The following is a 27,347-nucleotide window of genomic DNA, read 5'->3' as shown; positions in this document are numbered from 1 at the left end:
ATTTTTGCCAGGCATGGTGGCACACACTTGTAGTCCCAGTACTTAGGAGGCTGAGACAGAAGGATTACGGGTTGCGGCCAGCCTCAGCTACTTAGTGAGGCTCTCTGCAAATTAGTGAGACCCTGTTTCAAAATAAAGAATAAAAAATAGGGCTGGGGGTGTAGCTTGGAGGTAGAATGCCCCTGGGTTCCAACCCTAGTACTGAAAAAAAAAAAAAAAAAGAGTTTAAGAGTTTTCTTTGACCCACTCACTGGAAAGAGCTCAGACTATGAATTATTTTGTCAACAGGTTACTTCTAATGACAGTTTATACATTTATCTTGGCCTTTTATGTTATCAAGAATAACTTTTCACATTTGCATGTGAGAAATTAAATGAAGTTATCTATGTCAGTTTTGTGTCTTCCTTTAAAATTATTTTTTCTAAACATAAGGTCACAATAACTAGCTTCATCATTATTAGATTATAAATGGTAAAGTAACCCATATAGTTTCTCTTTCGTGTGTGAAAATGCTATGCCTCTGGGGCCATTTGGAAATTACCAAAATATTTGACTTGTTTTTGAAAAAGTCATGTTCGATGGCTATTTTATGAAACATTAAGCCAACAGATGATTATGTGGGTTTTATATACACAAGAAAGAACAGCTTTGCATAAATAGAAATGTACTGTGTATACAAACTCCTGACATTTTATGCTTTATGTTTCAAAAAATGCAAGTTAGCAACTTTTCTCACATAGAATTTATATAGTTAATACATCTCAACACATTTGCTTCTCTGATGAAGCTCTGGCCCTAAAACACAGGGGCCTTTCTTAATGAATACATGTAAGATACAAACAAGGAAGTCCTTTTATCTTTAGCCAAAAGTATGGAACTGGACAAATTGCAGATGTTTAAGCTTTTGCTTTTAGTGCTATTAATGATTACTAAGAAGATGTTTCACTCGAAAATGAAGTAAACAATAGCTAATGCTAATGGCATCCTTCAGAGGAAGCTCCGGCACTGCAGAAGTCAGCAAATACAAAATTTGTTAGGTACAAATAGATGACTTCAGTAAGCACCGTTGGGGGGGAAAAAAAAAAGTCATGTATTGTCTTGGTGGAAATACTTTCATTCAGCTTTCAGAAGAATTTTTCCCTCATTTTCTTTCTATCTCTTGAATTCTATTTTTTTTTTTAAAGTTGGAGATGAAAATTCTGGGAGAAGTTAACATGTTTAGATAACAGATTTGTGTTTCAAAAAAATTATCTTTGCAGACTGGAAAGGCAGGTAGATGGTAAAGGGTGATGTTGACTGTAATACAGACGAAAGGAAAAGTGCTCAAACCATGAGAGACAGGCCATATATGTTGAAGATATGTGCCCTACTTCAAATGGCCGTGCGCGGCCACAGTGGGAAGAGACCGTAGAAAGCGCCTCTTGGGGAACTTTCTCATGTCAATCTGTCAGGTCACATGTCAAATAGTGAATGCAGCGGAGGCCACATTTTTAGAGTGGTTGAAATAGCAAGTGTCAGAGGAGCACAGTGCGCAGGGTGACGGGGACGTGAGGGTCAAAAAACATCAACAGACAACGCCCCATGATGTGAACATTCTGGAAAGTGGGAGCCTAAGATGGACAGTAGGCTGTACCAGATGCTAGGCTTCCTGAAGGGCTCTGAGTGGAAGAAAATGTTGACTTGTTTTGAGCTAGTTCACAGAGAAAAATCAGGACCAGTGAGAAGAAATTATGAGGCTATAGGCTAGAGCTGAATAGAACAAAGACCATTTCCCTACACGGAAGGGGTTGACTAGAAATGAAGCTGCAATTTCATGCAATGAACACGCTCCTCCTGCTGAAAGTATTAAATGGAGCACAGAAGATTGGTGTAAGGGAAGAGTCCTGCAATGGCTGGGAGATTCCTCTAGTTGATTATCTCAAGACTCTTTGCAAATTTGCATTTCCTTGGTTGTAGGTCATTCCCAAAGCACCAACCTACATAAAATGTGCTTACGTTGTATATAATGTCATGTCCCAAGTGTCTGGACAACATTATAAGTGAATTTTAATGAGGTCATTGCAGGGAAGAAATCAGAACTTGGAGCAAGTATTTATCGTTTGAGCACTGGGGCACTGGGCCTAGCAAAATATAATCTGGGTATACTGATTTCTAAAACATGTATCTGTGACATAACTGCGTCATGTGATCTGGTGGGAAGTGAGATGAAATTTGACCTTGAAACGGAAAATTGAATTTGCAGTGGTGAAGTTGAGTGATACAAATGTAGATTATTCAAACCAAAGGGAAACAAAGAAGCTGAGAAGAAACCCTCTCCATCATGTGTAACATAACATGTGTTGGCTGTGTTACTGATAGGTCGTAAACACACATACTCACATATTTCAAGTACTTGTTACCATCAGTTACTGTCAGAAAACAACAGCTTCATGAAAAAACTCTCTGGAGGAAGTACTTTAAGAAATGACACTGTATGAGAGAGTTCATGTGTTCTAGAACCAGATTTAAATTCAAATTTGCCCCCCCCCAATTTATGAGAGGAATCGTTTGCCATCTATTACTATCGCCCTCTCACAGGATGGTGCTGAAGAACAACTTAGAAATCACTGATAAAGTGAAGGTGATTGGCTCACAAGAGATGCTTAGTAAGTGTGAATTCGCTTTCCAGTTACTTATGAGTCTCCAAACCTCTTTTGTTTAAGGAGCTGTGGAACTCTTCCGAGATTTACAATGATACGGTGAACCCAAGGGCTGCGTCTAAAAACATTTGCTCAGCCGTTCGGTTTTCACAACAGTAAACTCTACAACATCCATCATGGCAAAAAGCGCAGAGGTGAAACTCGCAGTATTTGGGAGAGCGGGCGTGGGGAAGTCAGGTAAGGTTGCTGTGGTCGTCGCAGTCCGTGTTCTCTCTTTCTCTTGGGGCTGGGCAGCTGGGTGATTGGTGTTGAACACATTCCCATTGGTTGTTCTTTCAAATGAAATCTCTTTACCAAGAACTTTCCCTTTGTATAAGTGACTTATGTTCCCCTTTGCTTATTTATAATAAAATAGCTTTACTGATAACGCACAAGGCAACGGGTATGCTGTAGGTCTCGGTATTATGAAGAAAGATATTAAATAACCTCCAGGAAAATCAGATTGTGGACATTCAAAAATAGAATTGCTCTTTTCTCTCTCTGTGAGAGCTGGAGGGGTCAATTTTATATCTCATTCATTCTGATATCCTCAACAAACAGTCCAGTGTCAAGCCTGGGTTCAGTGGTTAATAATTGATTGTTGAATGAATATATCTTTACCAGACACAGAACTGAAGTTTTGCCAAACAATATTTCAAACCAGAGGAGGAATCTTGAAAATTAGGAATGTGTGGTCTAAAGCAGGACAGCTATTGCCAGTGCCTCTGGGGTGATTTTAACTTAATAAATTCTGGCTAGCATTAATAATTCAAAGGTTATTTTATTCCCCACCTGAGAAAAGGTTTGCATGCTTTTAAGATGAAAGTAGAAATAAGAGAAGCAAGATATGTGCATGCTTTGTAATTTATAAGTAACATTTTAGATTTTGTAATTAAAATATGCTAAGGGAGATGTCCCTGAAATGTCAGGCCAGTGTGGCTTTTCAGATAACGTGGCCTCTGCTTCTTAATGGAGGAAGGAGCCATAATTGACTACATATGGATCTTGTGGTTCTCAGAAAAGGACTAGTATCTCTACCGGGTACATGTTTGTAGAGGGAAACCAGTTTGAAAATAAACTAGATAATCTAGTACAACAGAAAATACACACACACACACACACACACACACACACACACACACACACACACACCTTTTAGTTCTGTGACCAGCCTCTTTCCTAACCTACTGTCTGGCTTCATTTCAGAACTCACCTTCCCTATGCTGAATCTTGTCTTCTATTTCCTTTCAATTTTCTCAGGTGCTCTTTTGGGGCATTTTGCTTTTCCTCTGCTTGCCGTTTGCTCTGGCCTCTGGGAGAATCCAAAGCAGGGAAAATAGAGAGTTGGGGAGGCCGAGAAGTTGGCAGGCTTCCTTCACAAGAGGGACAGGGAGTTCGCCCCTCCCTGTTAATCTCCTCCATGTTTTCGAACAGCGTGAGAACCTGGTTTCTGTAGCTGGCAGAAAGATCCAGAGAATGAGGAAGCTGCGGCAGGGTGTGGGAGTGCGGGGAGGGAGTGTTCAGACCCTGGATGGGCCTGTGCCGCCAGCCCCAGCTGGCCAAAGTGCGTGCGAGAGAAGGGCTGGGCCCGGGACCCACTCACTCCACGCTGACCATAAGCAACAAAGGCAGGCGATTTTTCTTCTTCGAAGCTTTATATCACTTATTAAGACAAACTCCACTTGTTTTAAAAAGTTAGACTCATCCAGTAGCAGCACTTGGCTCTCTGTGAGTCCATCTCTCGCCCCTATGCACCATCCGCACCTCCAGCTCTCAGCTCCTTCTACAGGCTGATGCCCCGAGCCTGATCCCCCAACCTCTTTTTCTTTGCCTTCCTGCAAATCTCTTCTCTTACTGTTTAGTTACTTCTGTCCTCCTCTCCCAAACCATTTCTTCTGAGCCTGTCTTAGCCTGTGGCGCCATCTGTGTCTTCCCACAAGCTTATTGAACGTGGGCTCTGTTTTTTCCCATCTTAACCTTTTAAAGTCTTCTTAGTCATTGCTTAAAACACGCTGTCTTTTATTGTAAGCTTCCTACTGAAATTGTTTGCTAAAGTCACCACCCAATAATACCCAAGAAGTGAAATTAATGTTTTCTAGTCTAATATTTTTTTCTAATCCTTTTATCACTGGACCCAACCACTTTTCTTTTCCCAATTGCCTTTCCTCCCAGGTTCCCTTCTCTGCTTCCTGGCCACCTCTCCATCTCCTTGACCAGCTGCCTTCATCTGCCCACCTCTAGGAAGTCTGGTTTTCTAGCGTTCCCCAGGCAACCTTATCTTCTATTCACATGAGCTCACCTTATGGGTGAGTCCTCATACCCAGAGCCAAAAATAACATCTGCACATGGAGAACAACTACTGCTGATTAGTTTAATTTTGTATAAAATACAGGGGTTGGAATTGCTCAGAAAGGCTCTTCCCCACTCTAAAATTTCTATTCTAGCTATGTAAATTCTAGCTGATCATAAATGGACTGCTTTCTCTCCCCAGCTGGTATACATCCCATCACTTCCATTTATTTTTACTTAGGTAAGAATGACAAATGATTGCTGATATGCCTTTAACACTTGCCTTTCTGTCTGTCATCCGCAGACAGACACTGTTTTCCTATTTCAACATGAGTCTGTTTCCCTGAGACCTGTCAACCACACCCCACGCTTAAAAAGTGGCACCGGCTTGACTTATGCGTGGGAGACAATTCAGAGACCTTTTCCCATTGTTCAGTGAAAGTAACCACAGGCTACGGCATAGTCACTAACATTGAAAATGGACCGTAGCAAACTGAATTCAGTTCCATTTCAATTCTTTTATTCCATGGCTAGATCTTGTATCTGCCTAGTCATTGTACCATACGTCCACCTTTCTGCTGTAGACTATTTCAGTCTTATGAGTAACTTCTGCATCTTTAAGTCCCCAAGAAACTACATCTGCAGGAATGCACTGTAGTAGTTTCTTTATTACTCAGATCTCTCTCTGAGGCTAGCCAGGGTCTTCCCTTAGGGATATACAATCTAATTTCTCTTCCAACTGTGTGGGGAGCACACTACAGACTGTAGGGACCCAGCTTGAACACTTGACCTGATGGAAACCGACCATCTTCCATTTGATTCGGGTCTATGGGAATAATTTCAAAGGCTTCACATCTTGTCTCATCCACATTAAGTACCAAACTAGTACTGAAGGTTTATAAGACTATATTGTCCATTTGCTAAAGAGAGTAGGATGACTTGGAGCGGAGGGTGTGAACTCTAGAGTTAACACTGCTGTCTCCCAAGTCTACCCTTTATTAATCGGGTAAACTTGGCAACTTGCAACAAGTTACTTCTCAGTTTCTTCAGTTATGAAAAACATCCAGGGGTGTCTACCTCAGTCCTCAGGATTAGCTGAACTATTGCATGCAAGCGTTTTAGCACCTGGCACGTAGCAAATATGCTATGATTCATTTTTGTTTCTCATTTCTCCCTAGCTTCCACTAATGATAGGAAACATTTGTCCCTTGACTCTCTGAGACTAACGGATCATACTGAGCAGAATATTCTCTAGTTCTATCCATTTTCCTGCAAATAATATAATTTTGTTCTTCTTTATGACTGAGTAAAATTCTTTCATAGTGTGTATATACCACAATTCCATAACCCGTTTATCTGTTGATAGACACCTAGGCTGGTTTCCCTAGTTTGGCTGTTGTGAATCGTGTTGCTATAAACATGGATAGGTATTTATCACCAGAATATTCAACTCCTTTGGAAAGATACGCGGAGATGACATAAAATTACCTCTTTCTTTTGAACCCAAAATCTGGATAACGTCAGTTACAGCGTTGGCCATTGATGATTATAACAATACTCTTTGTGGCTCCATATTCAATCTTGGAAAAATGAAATCTGCTACCTAATGTCATCAAGAAATTAACTCCCTTAAATTTAAAAGTGCTTCTGGTATGTGGTAGCTGACTTCCTAAGTCCAGGGTGACAGATGAGCCCTCTCTGTTGAAAACAGAATTTAACATTGAGCAGAACTCTGGTTGGCAGGTTGACCAAAGATGCGTCAGCAGAGGCAAAATTTAACAACGTGCAAACTGCTAGGAAGCACTGATAAGACGTGGGGTAGATGTGTGCATGGTGTATATGTGGCTGGGTTTGCATGATCTTTTCTTGTATTGGTGGGTTCCTCTTCCTTTTTTATTGTGACGCTGAGGATTGAACCCAGGATCATGTTGTCACCAAACTACACCCTAAGCCCTATGTGGGGTATCTCAAATGCAGGCGACAGTGGGGGTCCTACCCTTCCCACCTTCTTTTGCCCAGAAGGGTAGACATTGACCTTCACTAGCCAAGGGCAACGCTCTAATAATGTGGCACGCAGACTTACTTCCTTGAGTGCATCAGCCTGTATTTTGACAGACTCCAAGTAATTAAAGCAATAACACCCACCAGTAAACCTGAACACGCACACATTTGAATTTAAATGCTTCCTGTATTCATATTATTGAAATTTGCAGCGAGTGTAGGAAGAACTGAGAGAAAAGCAAGTGAAATTTTACATTTAGCGTCACAGTTGGCATTCTCATTCTAGAAGTGAAATAGTGTGCCATCACAAAATACGTTTCCTGAAAGGGCTAGCCTCGGAGTTAATTGAGTGATGCTATCCTCTAATTAAAACACCAAGCAATGCACTCATCCATGAACACTCAAGTTCATAGTCTCAGCCTGATGAGCTATACACTGAATGCCAGCTGCAGACAGTCTCAATATTATTTTTCCAGCTGGGCACAATGGTCCACACTTAAAATCCCAGTACTCGGGAGGCTGAGACAGGAGGATGGAAGATTGTTGGCCGGTGTCGGCAACTTGGCGATGCCCTCTGCAACTTAGTGAGACCATGTTTCAAAATAAAATATAAAATGGGGCTGAGGGTGTAGCACAGAGGTAGACTGTTCCTAGATTTAATCCCCAGCATCACAAAACAAACAAACAAACAAATAGATAATTTTTCTTGGTATTACAAAAAGAGATTTATTTTTTCTCCTCTTTCTTGTCATTTTCCTTGTCTGCTCTTTTCTCTCATTCTATTAATAATAAATAAAGTTTTTAAGAGTTTTGATTTTATTTTCAAATAAGACAGCCCTATTTTTATTGTAAGTGGGAATTTTCCAATAAATTCCAAAAACCACTTTAAAATATATGTGTACTTCGCAACTGGGATATATTTATGAGATTTCATCTATATTTAAACCCAAGAAAGTCAATAGCATCTCGGGCAGGTCAGTTTCCTCATGCTAAAGTGTTATAAAACTTTTTTTTCTACTCAAGTAGCTGTACTGTGTGCCAGTTCTTTCCTTCCCTCTAGACTTCATGGTGTAGTATGATGCTTCTTGGACTTTGTTTTCTAAGTACTTAGACTAGAAGAGAAAGACCCAGGGAACTATGGGGGTATGCAGACATCTCATAATCATGTGATCATCTTGTGTTTGTTATTTATATAAAAATGTATGGGCAGGCTTGTAATCCCAGCATTAGGGAGGAGGAGACCAAGGGATTGTGGTTTGCGGACAGCCTCAGCTACTTATGGAGGCCCTTCGCAACTCAGCGAGACCCTGTTTCAAAAATGAAAAGACTAAAAAATAGGGCTGGGGTGTATTTTGGACGTAAAATGCCCCTGGGTTCCATTTCCTATAGTGCAAAAGAAAATGTATGCAAAATTCAATATCACCCATAATATATCTATGTTTGACCATAAAAGCAAGCGCCGGTGCCACTCGTCTCTCTCCCCATTGATGAGTAAAATGGACCCCTCGGGAAGTCATGACACGCACATCTGTAGCTACAAAGCACTGGGGCTCTGGTGTCCAGTCTGAAGGCTACAGGCATGAGAACAGCGTCTGCCAACCAGAGCACCGGACCCTCACCACTGAGCGCACCCAGTACCTGAATTTGCCTCCTACACTCCCAATCAGCTCATCGAGCTATGGGGCATATTATTCTAAGCTAATATCGTTTTCTTACCATCAGCCATTTTTTAAGTTTTTTTTTAAAAATCATCATTGTAGACATTTAAGGGTAGAGTGTGATATTTCAATGCATGCACACCTTGTTGAATGATCCAGTCAAGCTAATTATCAGAACCACCCCTCAAATAGTTGTCATTTTTCAGTGATGAGGACATGGGAAGTCCTCTTAGAGATATTTTGGGATATGAAATACATCATTAACTTTTTAATAAGTTAACAATAAGTTTATTAAAATGACTATGCAGTATGACAGATCTCTAGAGCTTCTAACTCCTGTCTGGCTGAAACTTGGTACCCTGTGACTGATGTCTCCTTTCTCCATTTATTCCCTTCCCCAGGCTCTGGTAAATGCCTTTCTCCTCTCTATTTCTGGAGTTTGGCTGTTTTAGATTCCACGTATAAGTGAGATCATATGGTATTTGTCTGTCTGGACCTGGCTTATTTTCCTTAATAATGTTCTCTAGAGTTATCTATGTTCCTGCAAATGACAAAAATTACTGCTATTTTTTTTAAAGCTGAATCATATTCTGCTGTGTATATAACACATCTGTTTTTTTTTATTATCATTCATTTGCCCAAGGATAGCCACATCATGGCTCCTAACTTGGCTACCATAGATAATGTTGTAGTGAACATGAAAGTACAGACATTATATCATGTCAGTGGTAATTTTCTGTATAAATTAGTAAAGGTAAGAAGAGGGACAGATAGTGTTGGCCTTGTCTCCAGTGGGTGCAGACCTTGCAAAGTTTTTAGAAATAGGTGTGTGGAGAAGTTTTTCCCGGTGGGTTTTTTAAATTGAAGGATTGTCAGGAATGAAGTTCACTGATCCCTTGTGTAGTTGGTGGTTAGAGGAATAATTCGTTTTTAAAGGATTGAGCCAATGGATGGAAAGTGGCCAGGAGACATTTGGGTGGGACCAATAAAAACTGTGTTGGTATAATAACCTGTGGTTTTTCCGTATTCATATTCTACTTTATCTGCACAATCAAGGAAAGGCAAAAGGTCCAGATCAGACAATTATTATTTGTTTCACTCACCCCAAGGGCAATAAAAATGTATTTTCAATTGTAGGTTTACACCTGTGGATATGCGTAAATTACGCCTCTGTGTGATGTATAAGTCATTGCTGATTTTTCTTGCATCTCAGCAAGAAAAGCAAAGATAGAGAATTATGCTCCAGAGAACACAGAGAAAGAAAAGTCAGGAAAGAAGAGAAAACAAATTACAACTGTTTACTGGTGGGCAGTTAAATGCGTTGTAGGTTGTCAATGACCAACTCATAGTTAAAGCCTTTCTTTTAAACATTGTTACAGTGGGATGCTGGGGTAAGACAGTGGCAGAACACTTTTCTAGCATCCAGGAGGCCCTGGGTTCCATCCCCAGTCCTGGGGAAAATGTTGCTATCTCACTGGAGAATAAAATGAAAAAAGCTTTGAAATTGTCTTAGGCTTGAGAAAGGGGAAGGTGGAGGCAGAAAAAGGAGGGAGGAAGGAAGGAAGGAAGGAAGGAAGGAAGGAAGGAAGGAAGGAAGGAAGGAAGGAAGGAAAATACAAGGAGGAAAACATATTGGAAAATAAAATGAAAGAAAACCAAGAATTAATTTTCAAAGCAAAAGGACGCATCTCTCTTTCTGCTTTTTTCTATTGCAATATATTATTAAATTCAATGTCACTTATTTTTATCAATGACTAATTTATTTATTGTTTCTGGAAAACCAGGAAACTATTAGTTTCATGTTGATCTTGACTCTTTTTTTTCTTTTTGGTACTGGGGATTCAACCCAGGGGCATTCTACCTCTGAGATATACCTCCAGCCCTATTTTATTTTTTATTTTGAAACAAGGTTTCATTAAGTTGTGGAGGACCTTCCTAAATTGATGAGGCTGACTGTGAACCTATGATCCTCCTCTTTCAGCCTCCCAAGTACTAGGATTACAAATGTGTGCCACCACACCCAGCTTGACATTTTTTTAGTTAATTAATTCATTTTTTAAGACCAACACAACTAACTTTAAGGGGAGTAAAGAAAATTTTCAATTGTCCCTATAATCCTCCTTTTTATTCTTGTTTTTTTTTTTTTTTTTCCAGTTTATGTGTTGGGGGAAACCTGCCAAACTTTCAAGGTGGTACCGGCCTTGAAGCCAAAATTCCAGTGCAAATGCAAAATTCCAGTGCAGATGTTGCTACAGCTGCTTTTGAAAATCGATGTGGTTTTGGGGGGGATAAAAAAAAAGAAACAAACAGCCATCATTCCTTCTACCTCATTAAAAATATGAGTGTTACATTGTAAAATCAAGGTGAGGTAGCCTGAAATTGATAATTTCGGCATGAAGAAACAGATATGCAAAGCTCTGCATTAGAGAGGGTCTGCGCCAGATCACCCAAGATTGGTGGTGTTACGGCCAAGGCTGGAATTCTAGTTCAGGGCTGGGTGGAGCTCTTGCAACTTTGACATTACATATTTTCACTGTGCAGCACCGGGTTCTATTCCACATCCGCTTAAACACTTACTGTTAGGAAATGAGAAGATCATTAGAAGTTTAGAATAAGGACCTTGTAAGACCTGATGTATTGTTTTATTTAAAAAAAAAAAATCCCAGGAACCAGTGATCAATGCCGGCCAAGGCCCTTTGGGGAATACCAGATGTGTGTATATTAAGACTTCCAGTAATTGTATGAGGCCCACCCATATTAACCAGGGTAAACTCCTTTACTTAAGGTCTACTTCTTGTCAGTGCTTACTACCTCTGCAAAATAGTTCACTTCACCCTTACTATACAGGCACAACCACCCATCTAGCCCCTCCCCAATTCCCACCCCATACCCTCCCCCTCCCTCCTTTTCATGTGTGGCTTATGATTGACTTTGATGTGTTTGTGAAGGTACAAACTATAGGACCAGCCAAGATGTCCATCAACAGATGAATGGATTACAAAACTATGGGATACGTACACAATGGAATTTTACTCAGCCATAAAGCAGAACTAAATTGTGCAGGGAAGTGGATGGAACTAGAGGACATTATGGTAAATGAGATCAGTCAGTCACAAAAGGTCAAAAATTGGATGCTCTCCCTAATATGAGGAAGTTAGGGAGAAAAGGGGTCATAGGAGGAACTCTAGGCAAAAAAGGAGAAACTCTAGATGAGCAAATCCGGCCACCTAACTAAGAGGGGCGAGGAAAATTCCCTAATGTGTTTGGTTTTTTAATGTAAGCTGTTGCAGAGTTCTGATTGAGGAGGTCATGTATAGGGCCAGAGAATTTGTATTTCTAATACAAATATTCCCAAACAATATACCAAAGCAGGGCAGGTATGTGAAGCCCAGGCGTAGAAGTTTGTTTTCATTCTCTTAAATATAGTTTTGTCAGGTTCAATCAGTTCTTCTGTTTAGGAGCCTTTTGGATCTGTGTGTGTTTCTGTCATCTAGAGGTATGTTCATTCTGGACCATCACAGGCCCTTGGTACTTGTGTTAAATCATAGACTTTCTACTTTTATATTACTTGGCTCGTTGAAATGATAAGAAATCCCAGTGACATTATGTCATTTTTGGGGGATGACTTTCAGCTGGAAAAAATGAAAAAAGCATAGGTCTTTGATTCTTGTAGGGACATTCACGCCATACCACATTATGTCCATGTTCAAAAATTATTTATGTTTAGGAGCTCTGCCATGAAAGGGCAATCCGGGAGGAGGCCTTACAGCGGGAATCGCTTGTTTGTTATACATTACTACATCACATTCAGAGTTTTCAAACACTATTGGCTCAAATATCTCTTTGTTATGGTTATGGTTAGATGAAGAATGTGCCCCTGAAGAGCTCAGGTATTAGTATTCAGATGCAGGTTAGACATACAGGCCATAATCTCATTCGTGTGAATGGATCTGCTGGGTGGCAACCTAGACAAACGAGGAGATGGGTCCCTGGCATATGGCGCTAGGGACGGTGCTTGTTTTCTTGGCTGTCTCGCCTCCAGCCTTCAGGATGGTAGCGCAAAGCCTTGCTCTCACCCTCTCTATGCTTTCTGCCAGCATGTTCTGAGCTCTGAATCGCCCTGGCTTCACATGGGCTGAACCCCCAAATCTCCAAAAATCTGTGAACAATGACAAAACTAAATCAGTCTAACTTCTTCTACGTCGTGTGTTCAGTTGTATTGGACTATGACACTGAGATGCGGGTGGAAACACTCTTCCATCCAGAAACTCACTGCCCTGAGATTCTTCCCAAGGTAAGTATGTATAGTCTTGTGCTCAAACGGCTATATTTCTGTGATTTGGAACTGTGATTCTGAACTAAATCTGGGCACGAGACAGGAGTTTTGTTTTTGTTAGGATGTAACAGTCAGTGAGAAAGTTGATCACGCCCCACAGCCCCAGGCAGGTTTATTATTCAGAGTTCTGGTTGAGGACATCAACTAAGGCGCCAGAGAATTCATATTTCTAAGGACTTCCCAGGTCAGACTGACGCTGGTGTAGGGAAGGCACTTTGGGAATCCTTGAGCTCTTCGGCTGTTTGCTAAGTATTCAATTTCCATTTGAAAAAAAAAAAAGTTTTCAGCTTCAAAACCTACCACATATAGCTATTTAGGAGTGTTTTTTTTAATATACTTTTATTGGTACCTTGAAGTTATAGATCAAAGTGCTATTCAAAGTGATACATAGACACGTGCACACAACACTTGGATTATTTCCTCTATATCCCACCTGCTACCTCCCCCCCCCCCGACTCGTACGTATTAGTGAGGTTGGTAGTTATGCCTTCATCTGTGAACATAACATTACTTGAACTGGCCTCTTCCTTAAACCTCATTTTTCTCCTGCTCACTGGCCTCTTCCTTAAACCTCATTTTTCTCCTGTTCACCTTTCTCCCCCAACCCCCTTCCACTCTTCTACCAGTTTTTTTCCCTTGTTTGAATAAGTCCCTCTCAGGTGTGTTACCTGTATTGAGTGCCAGGCACTGTCGAGGGCTCTGATAATAAATCAAGCAGACATGCTTGGAATACTGACTTTATATATACTGAGCACAGATTGAAACAAAAATACCCGGTGGGTTAGAGCAGATGTAAGGATTTTCTGTGGTTCCTTAAAACTGGGACCTTGCATTCACATCACAGGAGGATAGGTATGATTTTTTTAAACAGTGCCAAACTTTGATTTTAAGATTATTCTTTGAAGCTGTTTGGCAGTAGTGGGGGTGAGTTGAGCTGATTTACAGTGATAAAAGTCAGAAGTTAAACATGTAATCTGACTAGCATACAGGTAAAACACTCATAATCGAAAAGTCCCACACCTTGAAATGTTCTGAAATCTGAAACGTTTTATGCACTGACATAAAACTCAAAAGAGTTTCAGATTTTGTAAAATTTCAGGTTTTCTTTTCTTTCTTTCTTTCTTTTTTTTTTTTTTTTTTTGTAGTACTGGAAATGGAACCCAGGGGCATTTTACTTCTGAGCTATACCCCCAGATTCATTTTTTAGTCTTTTTAGTTTTTTGCAACAGGGTCTCACTGAGGTGCGAAAGGCCTCGCCAAGTAGTGGAGGCTGTCCGCGAACCTCGATCCTCTTGTCCCCGCCTCCCGAATGCTGGGATTACAAGCGTGTGCCACCATGCCCAGCTCAGGTTTTAAACTTTCAGATTAGTGATACTAAACTGGCAAAGTCTATGTGACTATTTCAAAACCCGAAAACCTCTAATATCTGAAATATTCTAGTCACGAGCATTTCACATAAGGAATAATATTCTAGTCACGAGCATTTCACATAAGGAATACTCAACGTGAATCAGTGTTTCTACCGAGCTGATCCTCGTGACAAAAACTTGTAATTCCAGTACTTGGGAGTTTGAGACAGGAGGATCACAGGTTTGAGGACAGCCTCCCCAAGTAGTGAGACTCATCAACCTAATGAGACCTTGTTTTAAAATAAAAATAAAGAATATAGCTCAGAGGCAGAATGCCCCTGGGTTCAAACTCCACTCCATTCTCTCTCTCTCTCTCTCCTCTCTCTCTCTCTCTCTCTCTCTCTCTCTCTCTCTCTCTCTCTCTCTCTCTCTCTCACACACACACACACACACATACACACACACATACACACATACACACACACAAAGTTTCTCTGAAAGAAGCTAAGTAAATCACACAATAATTGAGCCCATAACTTTAAGCTTATTAACATCAATAGAGTTGAGTCTCTATAAATCAAGGCAAAATAAAATAGTTTGTTCTTTTCTCAACATTTGGAAATTATTTTAAATTGTCCTTTGATAAGTGGTGTTTCTAATACTTACGCGATAGTAGTGTAGAAAGAAGGGCAGTATTGAGAAAAGTTCACGAATGTTTCTGGTGGAAAGATAATGTTCTTTTCTGAATGATGCTACTTACTTCTTTTTTAAAGTTCTTTGAAAATGTTCTCTCATTTTCTGCCACTGGGCAACAGTTTAAGAAGTAAAGCCCAAATATTAAAAAGTAAGAATAAAAATTGTGAATATTTATTTGTCTGAAAAGTAATTGATGTCTTTTTGCATTAAGAACCCCATAAATTATAGCTGAACCTCGTAACAGAGCCAGCCTCCGAGTCATTTGGCAGTACACGTTGATATTTTAAAGGAAGACTCAACCACACACGGTACTATGACTAATGCTTATCTGTTCCAACGCCTGGAACTCTTTTCCATTCAAATATTTAATATCTTGAATTTATTTTGTAGCCGTGTTCCAAAAAAGGTGAATTCAGGAGCACGATAACATTTAAATCCTTAGACCCAAAATATAACTTAGCTTATGATTTTCATATCTCCCACTTATTAATTTACAAATATTTATGAAAATCCTGCTTTTCTCTCCATCATTACCTCTACTGTTAAGCCCATTAAAATGCAAAGCACTATTTAAAATTGTCTTTGACTTCAGGGACTGTCATGTTTGGGGGACATGCATGACTTATCATTAGAAGCCAGCTAATGATAGTTTGTGTTCAGCAGAACGACTGGACTATACAACTTTTTAAGTTCCTAATAACACAGACACACACACAGCAAAGAAACACAGAGAAGCTTCTGGAAGAGATGGAAACTTGTATTACCTTAATTGCAGAGATGGGATCATGGGTGTACGCCAAACTCAGAGAGTTATGAATGTTAAAAATATTCAGGTTTTTGTCTGTTAGTTATACTTCAATGCAGCTATATAAAAGAAAGAAAAGTCAAAAGGACAGAACATGATAAAATAAAGGAATTGAAAGACAGAGAGGGAGAGGCCTTTCGTCATGAGAATAACCCTTTCTAAGCTCCTCAGGATGGACTTGCCAATTCCTATTCCTTCAGCAGTGGGAGCTTGGGTGCAGAATCAGACATGCCATTTGTTAACTGGCCAGCTTATTTAACTTTGATGAGCCCTTATCTCCTTTTTAGAGGAAAGCCATTGTACATGAGGGCTATTGCTGACGAAACCCAAGTTGAGATATAATATATATAAACAATCTCCCTCCTGAGCTGATGTTTGTCTGTCGTTTTGCATAACACAAGCACTGCTATGAAACTTCACCTCTGGGATGGTCTTTACTCCAGGCCTTCCCTCGTATTCTAACCTCTTCTTCCCAGAGCAGCAGATTGAAGTCCAGAGAGGAAGTCGGGAGCTTGTCCGGGATCAGAAGGTAGTGATGGCATTCCACTGAAGTTAGAATTCAGGCTCAACAGTTTGTCTCTTGTGTCTGTTTTTATCCCCACTATTCTAAAATTTTCTTTTCTTTTTTTAATTAAGATTTAAAGGAGTTTATTAAAAATATAGAAATACAGAAGACAGTCACAGCCCCATGCTATTCAGGACTGGCATGGGGGGGGGGTTCAAACGAATTCACTGTATTTGAAAATTTTCTGACAAAATGGTGTGTGAAACTGTAGGTACTCAGCAATTGTATTCCTCCCATCGCCATCCTTTATCTTCTCTTCCAGCTACTGAAAAAAAAAAAACCCACTTAGATCAAACCATATCTATGAAAATTTCCTTATTTCACTTGAACATTACTAGAGAGAAATTATGAACCATAACAGAGAAAGCTGTAATTAAACTACTAAGAGATCTTACAGCCTTTTATTTTTATACAACTCTGTTTTAAAAATAGTATATCTGTTCCAAATTCTACCTATGATTTCATGCTAAAACCTTTTATTTGGCTCCTGAGGCTCAGCAGTATGTGAAGGAGGTGTTAAGGGGGTAGGATGGAAATTGTTAAGAAAGATGGAAACTCAGAACTTCTAATCCATGAAAAATGTGAAGTGTGCTAAATATCCTTATTGGAGAGAAAGAGAGGATGTGTTAAAATTTGACCTGGAAGAGCCCCAGCAGCAAAACTCAGAAGCTTTTTTAAAATATAAAAGTCCTAGCATTTCAACATTAAGGAAAATAGACAGTCAAGTCAAAAAATTTAAATGATGATATGATATGTGTTACAAAATATTGGGTTACAGAGATTTCTGCATTATTCATCACAATGGAAGAGCTTCTTTTTTTTTTTTTTTTTTCACTGAAATACAAGATGTTCTTGTGAACCAAATAGCTGAAAGAATCGAGTTCCTACACAGGGCAAAATGCCAAAAGGCTTCAAACATTTTATGAGGGCAGATTGGTTAGGATGGAATCCCATCAGATAACTAGAGATCTTTTATCTGCTATGAATAATTCATGATTCATTAGTGCTGGAGACTTTCAGGTCAATAAATATGGCTAAAATCTTTGATGCTTCTTGTAAATGCAAAGGCCACTTGTCATTTATTATTGCTGATAGTTTTTTGATTTCATAGTTGACTATTCAAAATCATAGCATGGTGGTTTTTTGAAGGAATAATCGACATGCACAGCTTTCATGGAAAAAGTGGAAGCTTCACTCTGTAGTTTTCTTAGGTCATCCTTCTTTTTTGGGGGGGTTCAGTAGAAAGGAAGTTTCCTTCATTACAAATCATTAAGAAATTTCCCCAGTTAGCCATCACTGAGACAACATGAGCTACTGTGTGTTTCATTTAAAGTATCACAAAACAAGATTTTGAAAATTATCTTTATGCAATATAGCACTGTTATTGTTTTCAGTACGCAAGCATGCTATTATATTTGGTCATCGACAGCATATTTCTTAAAGTCTACCAAATAACTGTGTCCCTTGTCTTGGCCAAGATTATTAACAGATCCCTGTGCTTTGTTTGAAGTTACAATATTGTTTCCACTACTAATATATGTCTAATATACATTCATTTGAATGGACCAAAATTACTGAAAATTTTTGGTATAGTGAAAAGTTTTCATTGTAAGTGCTAACATATTAAAACTAAAAATTGCCAAGAAATACCAAGTTCATTTTTATCTTGAAATGCTTTTTCTCTATATATGCATTAATTCAGGTAAAAAGAAAATCAAACTCCCCAGGTTCTAGTGATGCTGGACTAGCTACTGGGTTAAACTATATACTATTCAAATCTCCACCATTATGCGGTAAATGCAAGCAAATGAATGTGCGTCTGTATGTGTGTATATGTGCTTCTGTCTTTGAGTATTTGCTAAAATTACTATTCCATACAATCGAAACCTAAGCCATCTGTGAAGTGTAATGTTTTCTAGGTTTTAAATGTATAGAAAATTTCAAGATGGTAGGAACTCAATATTTAGTCCTATGTTTAGGGTTTTCCTCCATACATGGAAAACACTAGTCTAGAATTTGGGAATGTAAGAAATGCATGTGAATACTTCCACCCTACACACTGAGTGTTGCACCCAGAATTGGAGGACTGAAATAACATATGAAGACCTGCAGGAAACTAAAACAACTAAAAAACATGACCTATTCAATAAAAACCTCTCGGAATACCACCACCAACGGGAAACATTTGGGAAAAAAAAATCTGTAAGCTACAGTAACCACAGCAACAGAATGATTTCAAAACAACCACACCGGAAAAAAGATGACAATATGTTGCCACCAAGGACCTCACCCATACCACACTTCAATAGGTGGATGATTTTGAGATTTGGGGCTTTTGAACTGATGAGATTTGGGACTTTGAGCAGATACTACAATGGATCGAGAATACTGAGGACTTTGGGATAGCAAGAATATATTTGGCATATGTTGATGGATGTGAAGATTTAGGGGCCACGGACTGGACTGTAAGTGACCATAGATGACAGAATGATGACCCCCCAAAATGCCCATTCTCTAATATTTATAATCTGTGGATATGCTACCTTACATGGTAGAAAGGGACTTTGCAGAATATGATTGAGGTTCAGGACCTTTAGGAGAGGAAGTTACCAGAGGTAACCAGAGGTGACTCAGGTGAGCCTTACCTAACCCCATGATTCCCTAGGAGAGAAGAGCCTTTCCAGGCTGGGGTCAGAGCCAGAGGTCAGGCAGGATGTGACTGTGGAGGAAAGCTCATTGAGATGCAACATGACTGGCTTTGTGGACAGAGGAAGGGGACCATAACCAAGACCTGTAGTTGTGATGTGAAAGCTGAACATGGCAGGGAAATCAACCCTTTCCTGAAACCCAAGAGATACTGCCATTACCTACATTGGACTTGTAACCCGCAGAAATGTAGGATGGTAAATTTGTGTTGTTTCAGCTGCTAAGTTTTAGAGGACTAGGTGTCTTATGTGTGGAAATTGAGGGCAGTGCCCAAAAGCTTTGATTTTTATATATGTGTCTAAATTAGAACAGGAAGAGACTGTTGAAAATGAATATAGTCTACATAAAAGAAGATCTCTGAGTCTATGAAAGTGAATATAGTCTATGTATAAGGTCTCTGAGTCTACACACACATTTGTACTTTTACCCTAAGATTCAAATTTGCCTTGAAGTCTCAATCAGATTTGGAGGTCACCAAATAGACAAGGATGACCACTATCCTGAAGCCACCGCTACTATCAGACCTTAGGAGATCACACTGAATAATCGCTTGAGGGAGGCATGGCTTGAGGGGAGCTGAGTCCTGCAATTTAATACCTTGCTAAAGAAGGAGAGTGCCATCCATCACCGTACACATGGGAGAGGAAGTCAATAAGGTCAGTCAAGCCATGTGGACTTCCCACCAATTACATGATAGGAAAATGGAGAGTGCAAAAAGTAGACAGAGGCTGTGAATTGGGAAAAAAATAAAATAAAGCTCAGACATAGAGTGGCCAAGAAACGTCCTCCTTGTCAAAGCTATTTGTGATCTTTTGGCGTTTTCATTGTTTCTGGTCTCTGGAGGACATGGCTGTCCAGAAGGAAGAGATCTACAGACAGCAGAGCCAGTGATGGAGTTATAAGGACGAAAGGTCCAGTGTCCCTGGGCAAAGAGGATGAGGAAGCAGCATGTGTAACAGGTTAATTCAGACAGTGCACCTGGCTAAGGCGGGCCCAGCCTTCCCTTTTCTCTCTGCACTGCCAATGACATGCTCACAGGTACTGCAGACATCTGAGATACAGCCTTCTGCTCTTCTTCCATCTCTATATTCAGCAATCCAGATGTGGAGACCACATGCCTAAGATAATTTACATTAGCCTCGCATAGTCTGTTGTTTTGATGTGAGTGTCCATCGACAGCAATAATTTTGAAATAGTTTCTATAATATCATATGCTTGGCAAAGTATTTTATTTATACAATTTCATTTAATGATAGCTCAACACAATTAATCAGGTCCTATTATAACTCCTGTTCCCCTTTTGTGGTACTGGGGATGGAAGCCAGGGGAATATTACCTCTGAGCTACACCCCCGCCCCCAGCCCTATTTTACTTTGAAACAGAGTCTCATTCAGTTGCAGAGAGCCTCGCTAAGTTGCTGAGGCTGGCCATGAACCTGTGATCTTCCTATCTCAGCCTCCCAAATGCTAGAACTACAGGCATACATCCCATGTCTGACTCCTTCCTACATAACATTAATTTATTTGTTTTTTGTTTGGTGAGATAAAATTTGAGACCCAGAGAGTTTAACAGCCTGCCCAACTCCTGCATGTCATAAAGAGTGAAGCTAGAACCGGAACCCAGGTGTTTGCACCCCAAATGCCAGCTCTGCCTAGTTTCCAGTCCTGCTCAAATTATTCCACTTGGAGAAAAGCTCAGCAGCAATGCACTCATATCAAGCAGGGAGCACAAATGTTTCCCACTTGCTTCATACTCTACTGCTTGTGATTTATGAGATTTCTACTGGTTTCCAAAAGACTGCATTTTATAATACCCATTAATTACAATAATTTTATGTCCAGTAGCCGGACTTCTTGGATTCAAAGCCTGCCTTTACTGCTGCCTAGCTACACTAGAACATGAGTTATGAAGGCAGGTGTGTGTGAGTGTGTGAGAGTGTGTGTGTGTGTTCATGTGCACGCACATGTGTGTGCACTGATCTGTCTAATATCACCACCTAGATTAGTGTTTGACATAGCATAGGTGTTCAATAAATATTTAGACAGCAAAAGACTACCTTGAGTTGTTACCATAAACAGTAAGTGGAGTGACCCATGAGAACACTTGAGAACAGTGCCTAGTACCTAATAAATTCTCTGTCCATGTTAGTGATTCTGATACAGGAGACAGATCTGTGGTCCCTTGAGGCACCAATCCTCAGGAGGGCTGCTGATTTCACGATTCAAGCCTTCTTTTCTTGTTCTTGGCTTTTCTCTCCTCTCTTCTCATTCCAGCCTAGGGCTGTTTTGTTTTGGTGGCAGCAATTAAGAAGGATCGCATAGTATTTATAAACTATAAACCATGCTCTGAATGTTTAAGAATAGCCTCTCCAATAGAATTATGTAGAAAGTACCCAGCTGAGAATGAATTACTGACAGTAATTCAAGACTCATCAACTCCTACAGGTCTTTACAAACGATTTTTCATCCCAGCGAGGTGGCGTGGGTTTTGTGTTTGGTGTGAAGTAAATGCTTGCCGATTGCTGAAGCGTCCCCCTCGCTCTGGTGTTTACTGGATTTGACTCAGCATGTTTCAGGAGCCAGGTCCTTGGGCGCTGAGGAGCTGGGTGACCTTCGCACCACGGCTTTCAACACGAGCACAGTTGTTAGTGTGAAGCCCAAGTTCAAGGTTGCATGTGTTTGAGAAATCTTTCCTTAGGGGCAAAGAATGATTAAGACCAGGCGTCATTTTTCTAGCATTTTTCTGCCAGCTTTGGGATAAGCCGACAGTGCTAATTATCTCAGTTCAGGAAGCCAGGGTCATCTCTTCAGTCAGAAAAGCTGTGCCTGGGCAGAATGAAATGTTCTTTCTTCCCTTTTCCATAAATGAAAGTGTTGTAACCACGTCATCCACAGGTCTGGGCAGTGTGTGCGGTCCTACATATATCCATTACGGGGCTGCTTTCTCGTTGGATTTAGCATCAATCTTGTTCAACAAGTTCTTGGCTAATGAAGGCTTGTTCATGCCAACTTGTGGAGCATTTACTCTTGTTGTAGGGTTTTTAAATGTCCTGAAAGGGGAAGGGAGGCCATTGGGCCATATTCTTCTGGCAGTTTGGGGATGCTGTGCTGGATGGTCAGCTATGAACCATCATAGGTGGGCAACTGTGTCCCTTTAACACATCTGTTAATGATGCTTGTAGAATATCCTACAGTCCACAAAATGCAAATCCATGGATCAAGTGGCTCTTCACTTTAAGCTGCTTGCATTCCAATTTAAAGCATCAGTTGGAAATAGGAGCATAAGATGAGAACTGAATCCAGGAGGCTTCTGAGGAGGAGGAGGATGGCAGAACAGGCCTTTGCTGGGAGCGGTGCAGCTCCTCGGTATCTGCTCACCTGGTTTTTGTGCCAGATGGCAGCCAATACTCATCTCCTCCCACCTTCCTGTGCTGATTTTCTTTTGGCCTCAGTTCAGTTTCAAACAAATAAATGCCGATGAGTTTGGGTAATTAATGGAATTAACAAGGAAAAAGAAAACCGTAACACATACACACACACACACACACACACACAAAAAAAAAAAAAAAAAAAAAAACAGCCAAGCTTGCTGTGTATTAAGAAGGTAAATAAACATTTTCCACAGGAGGTTACAGAACCAAGATATGCAATCATTCATGGAGTGGGATGAAAGCTGCTTACTTCACAGAAAGTAAATGAATGGGAAGGACAGAGTAACAAGGGCCCCTCCCAGTCGCTCCCACTCTTCATTTCCTAATCAAGTACCCTGTGAATTTTGAGCAGTTTTATTTCAGTAAAAGAGGGGAGGAGAGGTAGGGTTATCCTAAAGAGTTTGCTTCTTATTCTATTTTGGCACCTTAACTATTTTTAGTCTGACCCAAAGCAATACCCCTGGAGTCATTATGGAAATGTCCTCAAGTCTGCCATCCTAATTAGATGGCTCATCACAATCTTCTCTTGTCAGCGAGTATTTACCCATTAGCTACGGCTTTATGGATGTTCACCAGGTCTTTTCCCAAGCCACATTACCAACATTCATTTTACAAGTTCTCTCTTTTGAGTAGTAGGTTAAGCCTTTCTTCATTCTATATGTGAAAAGACCATATTTGTAGATATTTCCAACATGGAATGAAACTCTCAATTGTGGTAGATTTGTAAATGAACAGAGCATTGGTGTAAACTACCATGAGCCCTTTGGCAAGCTGGGAATTGGTTCCACAGAAATTGGGGACATTGAGACGGCTGTGGAAAGCCAGTCTGGAGAACTTAACACTTGCAGTAAGACATCCACCAACCAGAGGGTGAAAAATGAATACAGCATGAGCTCCTTCTTCTGTGAACAAAATTGCTCTTAAGGAGTAAAGCAAAGAGAATTCCTTTCTTGGCAACTAAGAACTGGACATCGTGTTAAGCATTCTTGGAAAAGATGAACTCCAGGCTTTTAAACAACATCAAGGCTGTATATACAACGCATGAACTTCAGATAACTAATGGAATGCTAGTAAAGGGGGTATAATTCATAACAGAAGCTGCACTGAACACTAAGCTTTAGGTAAGGGTAGGTCACGCCTCCTTTTTTAAATTAGGAACATTCAGTTTAATAAAACTGATATTTAAAAAGAGCACGTCCTAAGGGTATATTGTTTGAGGAGTGGAGAGCAACAGACGCTACGTGAGAGAGAGTAGGAAAAAAAAGTCTCTGGAGGGACTAGTATCTAGTGACTTCTGAGTGGTCATAAATGATCTTTGCCTTGGCCTCCTAACAGTGAGGCCTGGAATGTACTGGTGAAGGAAGTCCCAGTTTGTTGTTTGGAGTGCAGCCTCATCCTGTGAACCTGTGCCATGCTAGCAAGGTTGCTCCCCAGCTGCAAGCCGTCTCCTTCTTACCCTTCAGTCTATGATTTAGCATAATCCCCTAAAAGTTCTCAAAACAGAAATAATCTTACATCCTTGCACAGATCTCATGAGTCATTGTTTTGGTTTCTCTCGTAAAGGTACTTCCCCCCCTCCACTGCTAGCAAAATGAAATCTCAGATTCAAATACTTTTTGGGGAGGGATGGGAAAAGAGAGAATAAAAACAATCTGTCTTCTTTTCACTCACAGATCCACTCCTTTTTATAGAGTAATAATAGCCAGAGTCATTTGCTACCGCTGAAATCTAGGAACATGAGAACATATTCAGAGGAAACCCTAGCTGAGGTGTTCTTGGGTTGATTTCACTCATTTGCAATTACATTTGGGACTTCTCTTATTTACAGTCTCTCCTATCTCCAAACCAGACTCAGATCAAAAATGCTAAATGCTCAGGAGTATCATCCAGCTCAAAGTTCAGCACTCTTTCTGCTGCATTCTGTGGTCTTGTGTTTCTTATTATGTTGTGGACCCACGTGAGTTTCTAGAACTGACCTCTACTGTGGGAACATGAGGTATAGAGTTTGTGCACTTTTTGTAACAGGGTTCTGAGAGGCATATATAAATTCTTTTTTAAAAAAAGACCCAAGATTTTGTGGACAGAAACAAGTCCTCCTTAGAGAATAATTCCATTTACTAAATACAGAATGAATGGGGAAAGCCAGAGTCAAAGTCACTGCAGCCAGCGTCAAAGTCACTGCAGCCAGCCCTCAGCAAACTTAGCGGGAGGAGAAAACTTAAGTAGAATCAAGATATTCATATAGTCTCACAGTATCTCCCCTTAAGCAAACATTTATTAACTACAGAAGAGAAAGCAGCTTCATGGTGAAGAAAACTAGAAGACACCGTGTTCAGCAATGTTGAAGGTTCATGTTGCTGGACGTGGGCATGATGTTGCTGAACATGGACATGATGTCGCTGAACATGGGCATGATGTCGCTGAACATGGGCATGATGTCGCTAGACAAGGGCATGATGATGTGGCTCAGAAAGAGCAAAACCTTGCCTCTGCGGCATTCTTTTCAATATTATGAAACTTCAACCTAATCATGGGATAGCATCAGACAAACACAAACTGAGGGCCATTCTGCAACATAGCTCCCCAGTACTCTAAAAAATGTCAAGGTCTTGAAAGACAAAGAAAGATGAAGAACTACAAGAGGCTGGAGGAGACCAGAGAAACATGGTGATAGAATGCAGTGTGAGCTCCTTGATTGTGTCCTAGAAGAAAAAAAGGGCAAGATTAAAAAAAAACTGGTGGAATCCAAATGCAGTCTGTATTTAGTTGATAGTGTTGGACTAATGAGTTCTTCCTTTTTTTTTTGGTACTGGGTATTGAACCCAGGATAATTTCTCCAAGCCACATCCCCAACCTTCCTCCCTTCTTCTTTTTTTTTTTTTTTTTGAAACAGATTCTTTTAAGTTGCTGAGTATCTTGCTAAATTGCTAATACTGTCCTCAAACTTGCCATCCTCCTGTCTCAGCCTCCCATGTACTGGTATTATAAACATAAAGTTTTGATAATTACGCTATAGTTATATGTGATGTGAATGTGACCCAAATCTGAGTGAAGACCTCTGTAAATCTAAAATGGTCTCAGAAGAGCTAGCTCTGGTGGTGTACACTTGTAATCCCAGTACTTGGGAGGCTGAAACAGGAGGATTGCAGATTTGCAGCCAGCCTCAGCTACTTAGTGAGGCCCTCCACAAGCTAATAAGACCCTGTCTCAAAATAAAGAATAAAAAAATAGGGCTGGGGGTATAGCTCGGAGGTAGAATGCCCCTGGGTTCAATCCCCAGTACCACAAAATAAATAAATAAGTTAATAAATAAATAAATAAATAAATAAATAAATAAATAAGTAAAATGGTCTCAGAAAGTAAGTTACAGCAGAGTTGCTGTTTTGTTATCTCTCTATACCTTTCAACGCTAGAAAATATGGGAGCATAAAGAATCCAGGTCAGAGTCAAAATAGCTGCTTCCAGTGGGACTTGGCATCTGTTCATTCAGCAGCTCCTCGGCGGCAGCCAGGTCAATCACTATGTTAGTCTTGGGAGTTCTTTACAAAGCAGCCACCAGCGGTGGAGTAAGGGAAGGCCCTGGACCTATGGGGAAGCACAGAAATAGCACTTCCCTTCAGCCAGGGAGGATTCTGAGATCACTGAGCTGAAAATGAGTATGAATTAGCAAAGTTGGGACTGGCCGAGAAGCCGGGGGCAGGGATGCGTTTCAGGCAGAAGAAACAGCATAGTAGAATGAAAGCCAGGCAAAGCTCAGGGCTTCTGAAAAATGAAGAAATAGCTAACCCAGCTGGGTCATGGAATTGAATGGGAGGAGGGAGAGAGGTGAAGTTGAAAAGATCAACAGGCTAGACATGGTGGTGCACGCTTGTAACCCCAGCATTTGGGAGGCTGGAGTGGGAGGATCACAATTCACAGACAGCCTCAGCTACTTAGTGAGGCCCTTTGAAATAAAGAATAAAAAAATAGGGCTGGGGTGTAGCTTGGAGGTAGAATGCCCCTGGCTTCCACCCCCAGCACAAAGAAAGAAAGAAAGAAAGAAAGAAAGAAAGAAAGAAAGAAAGAAAGAAAGAAAGAAAGAAAGAAAGAGGGAGGAAGGAAGGAAGGAAGGAAGGAAGGAAGGAAGGAAGGAAGGAAGGTAGGTAAATGTAGACTAGATCATGTTAAGAAGTGTGTGATGTAACCTATATGTGATGGGAGAATTAGGAATCCGGGACCAATGTTTCCAGACTTATATTACTGGGAAAATAATCTCTGGTTTCCTTATGAGGAATAGATTATCTGAGGGCATGAAGCGGAGGCAGTGGGTCAGGGGGCCTGTCCCAGCAGTTCCAGGAAGGGATACCATAGCTTTGACACTGACAAGCACATTAAAGAGAAGGGGACAGATTTTAGAAGTAACAGGAAGATGTGATCCACAGACGCTAACATTGGATGGGGTGAGAGGGGCAAAGGAAAGGAGGATTTACCGTTTAGAACATTTAGAATATTCTAGAATCTGTAAGTTATTTTAGTCTACATATAAATCCATGCTAGCTTAGATGGTAGTGGCCTATGACTGACATATAATCATCTGGAGAGCTATGGTGGTGTTTATGTGGGTGTGACAGGCACACCCTAACACGACCCCTCATGAGTCAGGTCCCCTCTCCTGGATTTTGGGCAGAATCTGTAATTTGCTTCTAACCCAATAGAAAATGACAAGGATGATGAGATGCCACTTCTATAATTAAATTGCATTATATAGGACTGTGTAGCAGACGAGAGAGAGAGAGAGAGAGAGAGAGAGAGAGAGAGAGAGAGAGAGAGAGGAGAACCCTCCCTTGCTCTCTGG

At 40.4% G+C, this 27,347-nt stretch overlaps 1 protein-coding gene across 2 annotated transcripts in view; it reads left to right on the top strand.

Moving 5' to 3' along the window:
- Nucleotides 1–2,815: 2,815 nt before the first annotated feature.
- The window catches only part of RERG (RAS like estrogen regulated growth inhibitor), a gene marked incomplete at both ends in the record, with an annotated part of 87,985 nt that continues 63,453 nt past the window's right edge, over nucleotides 2,816–27,347 (top strand). For both annotated transcript variants that reach the window (XM_080706701.1, XM_080706700.1), the window contains one exon: nucleotides 2,816–2,876. In XM_080706701.1, coding sequence (XP_080562827.1) covers nucleotides 2,816–2,876 — 61 coding nt within the window. The remainder of the gene's footprint in view (nucleotides 2,877–27,347) is intronic.

This window comes from Muscardinus avellanarius (genome assembly GCF_963383645.1).
Source record: "Muscardinus avellanarius genome assembly, chromosome: 11".
NCBI lineage: Eukaryota > Metazoa > Chordata > Mammalia > Rodentia > Gliridae > Muscardinus > Muscardinus avellanarius.
This window is presented reverse-complemented; position numbering and strand designations above follow the sequence as displayed.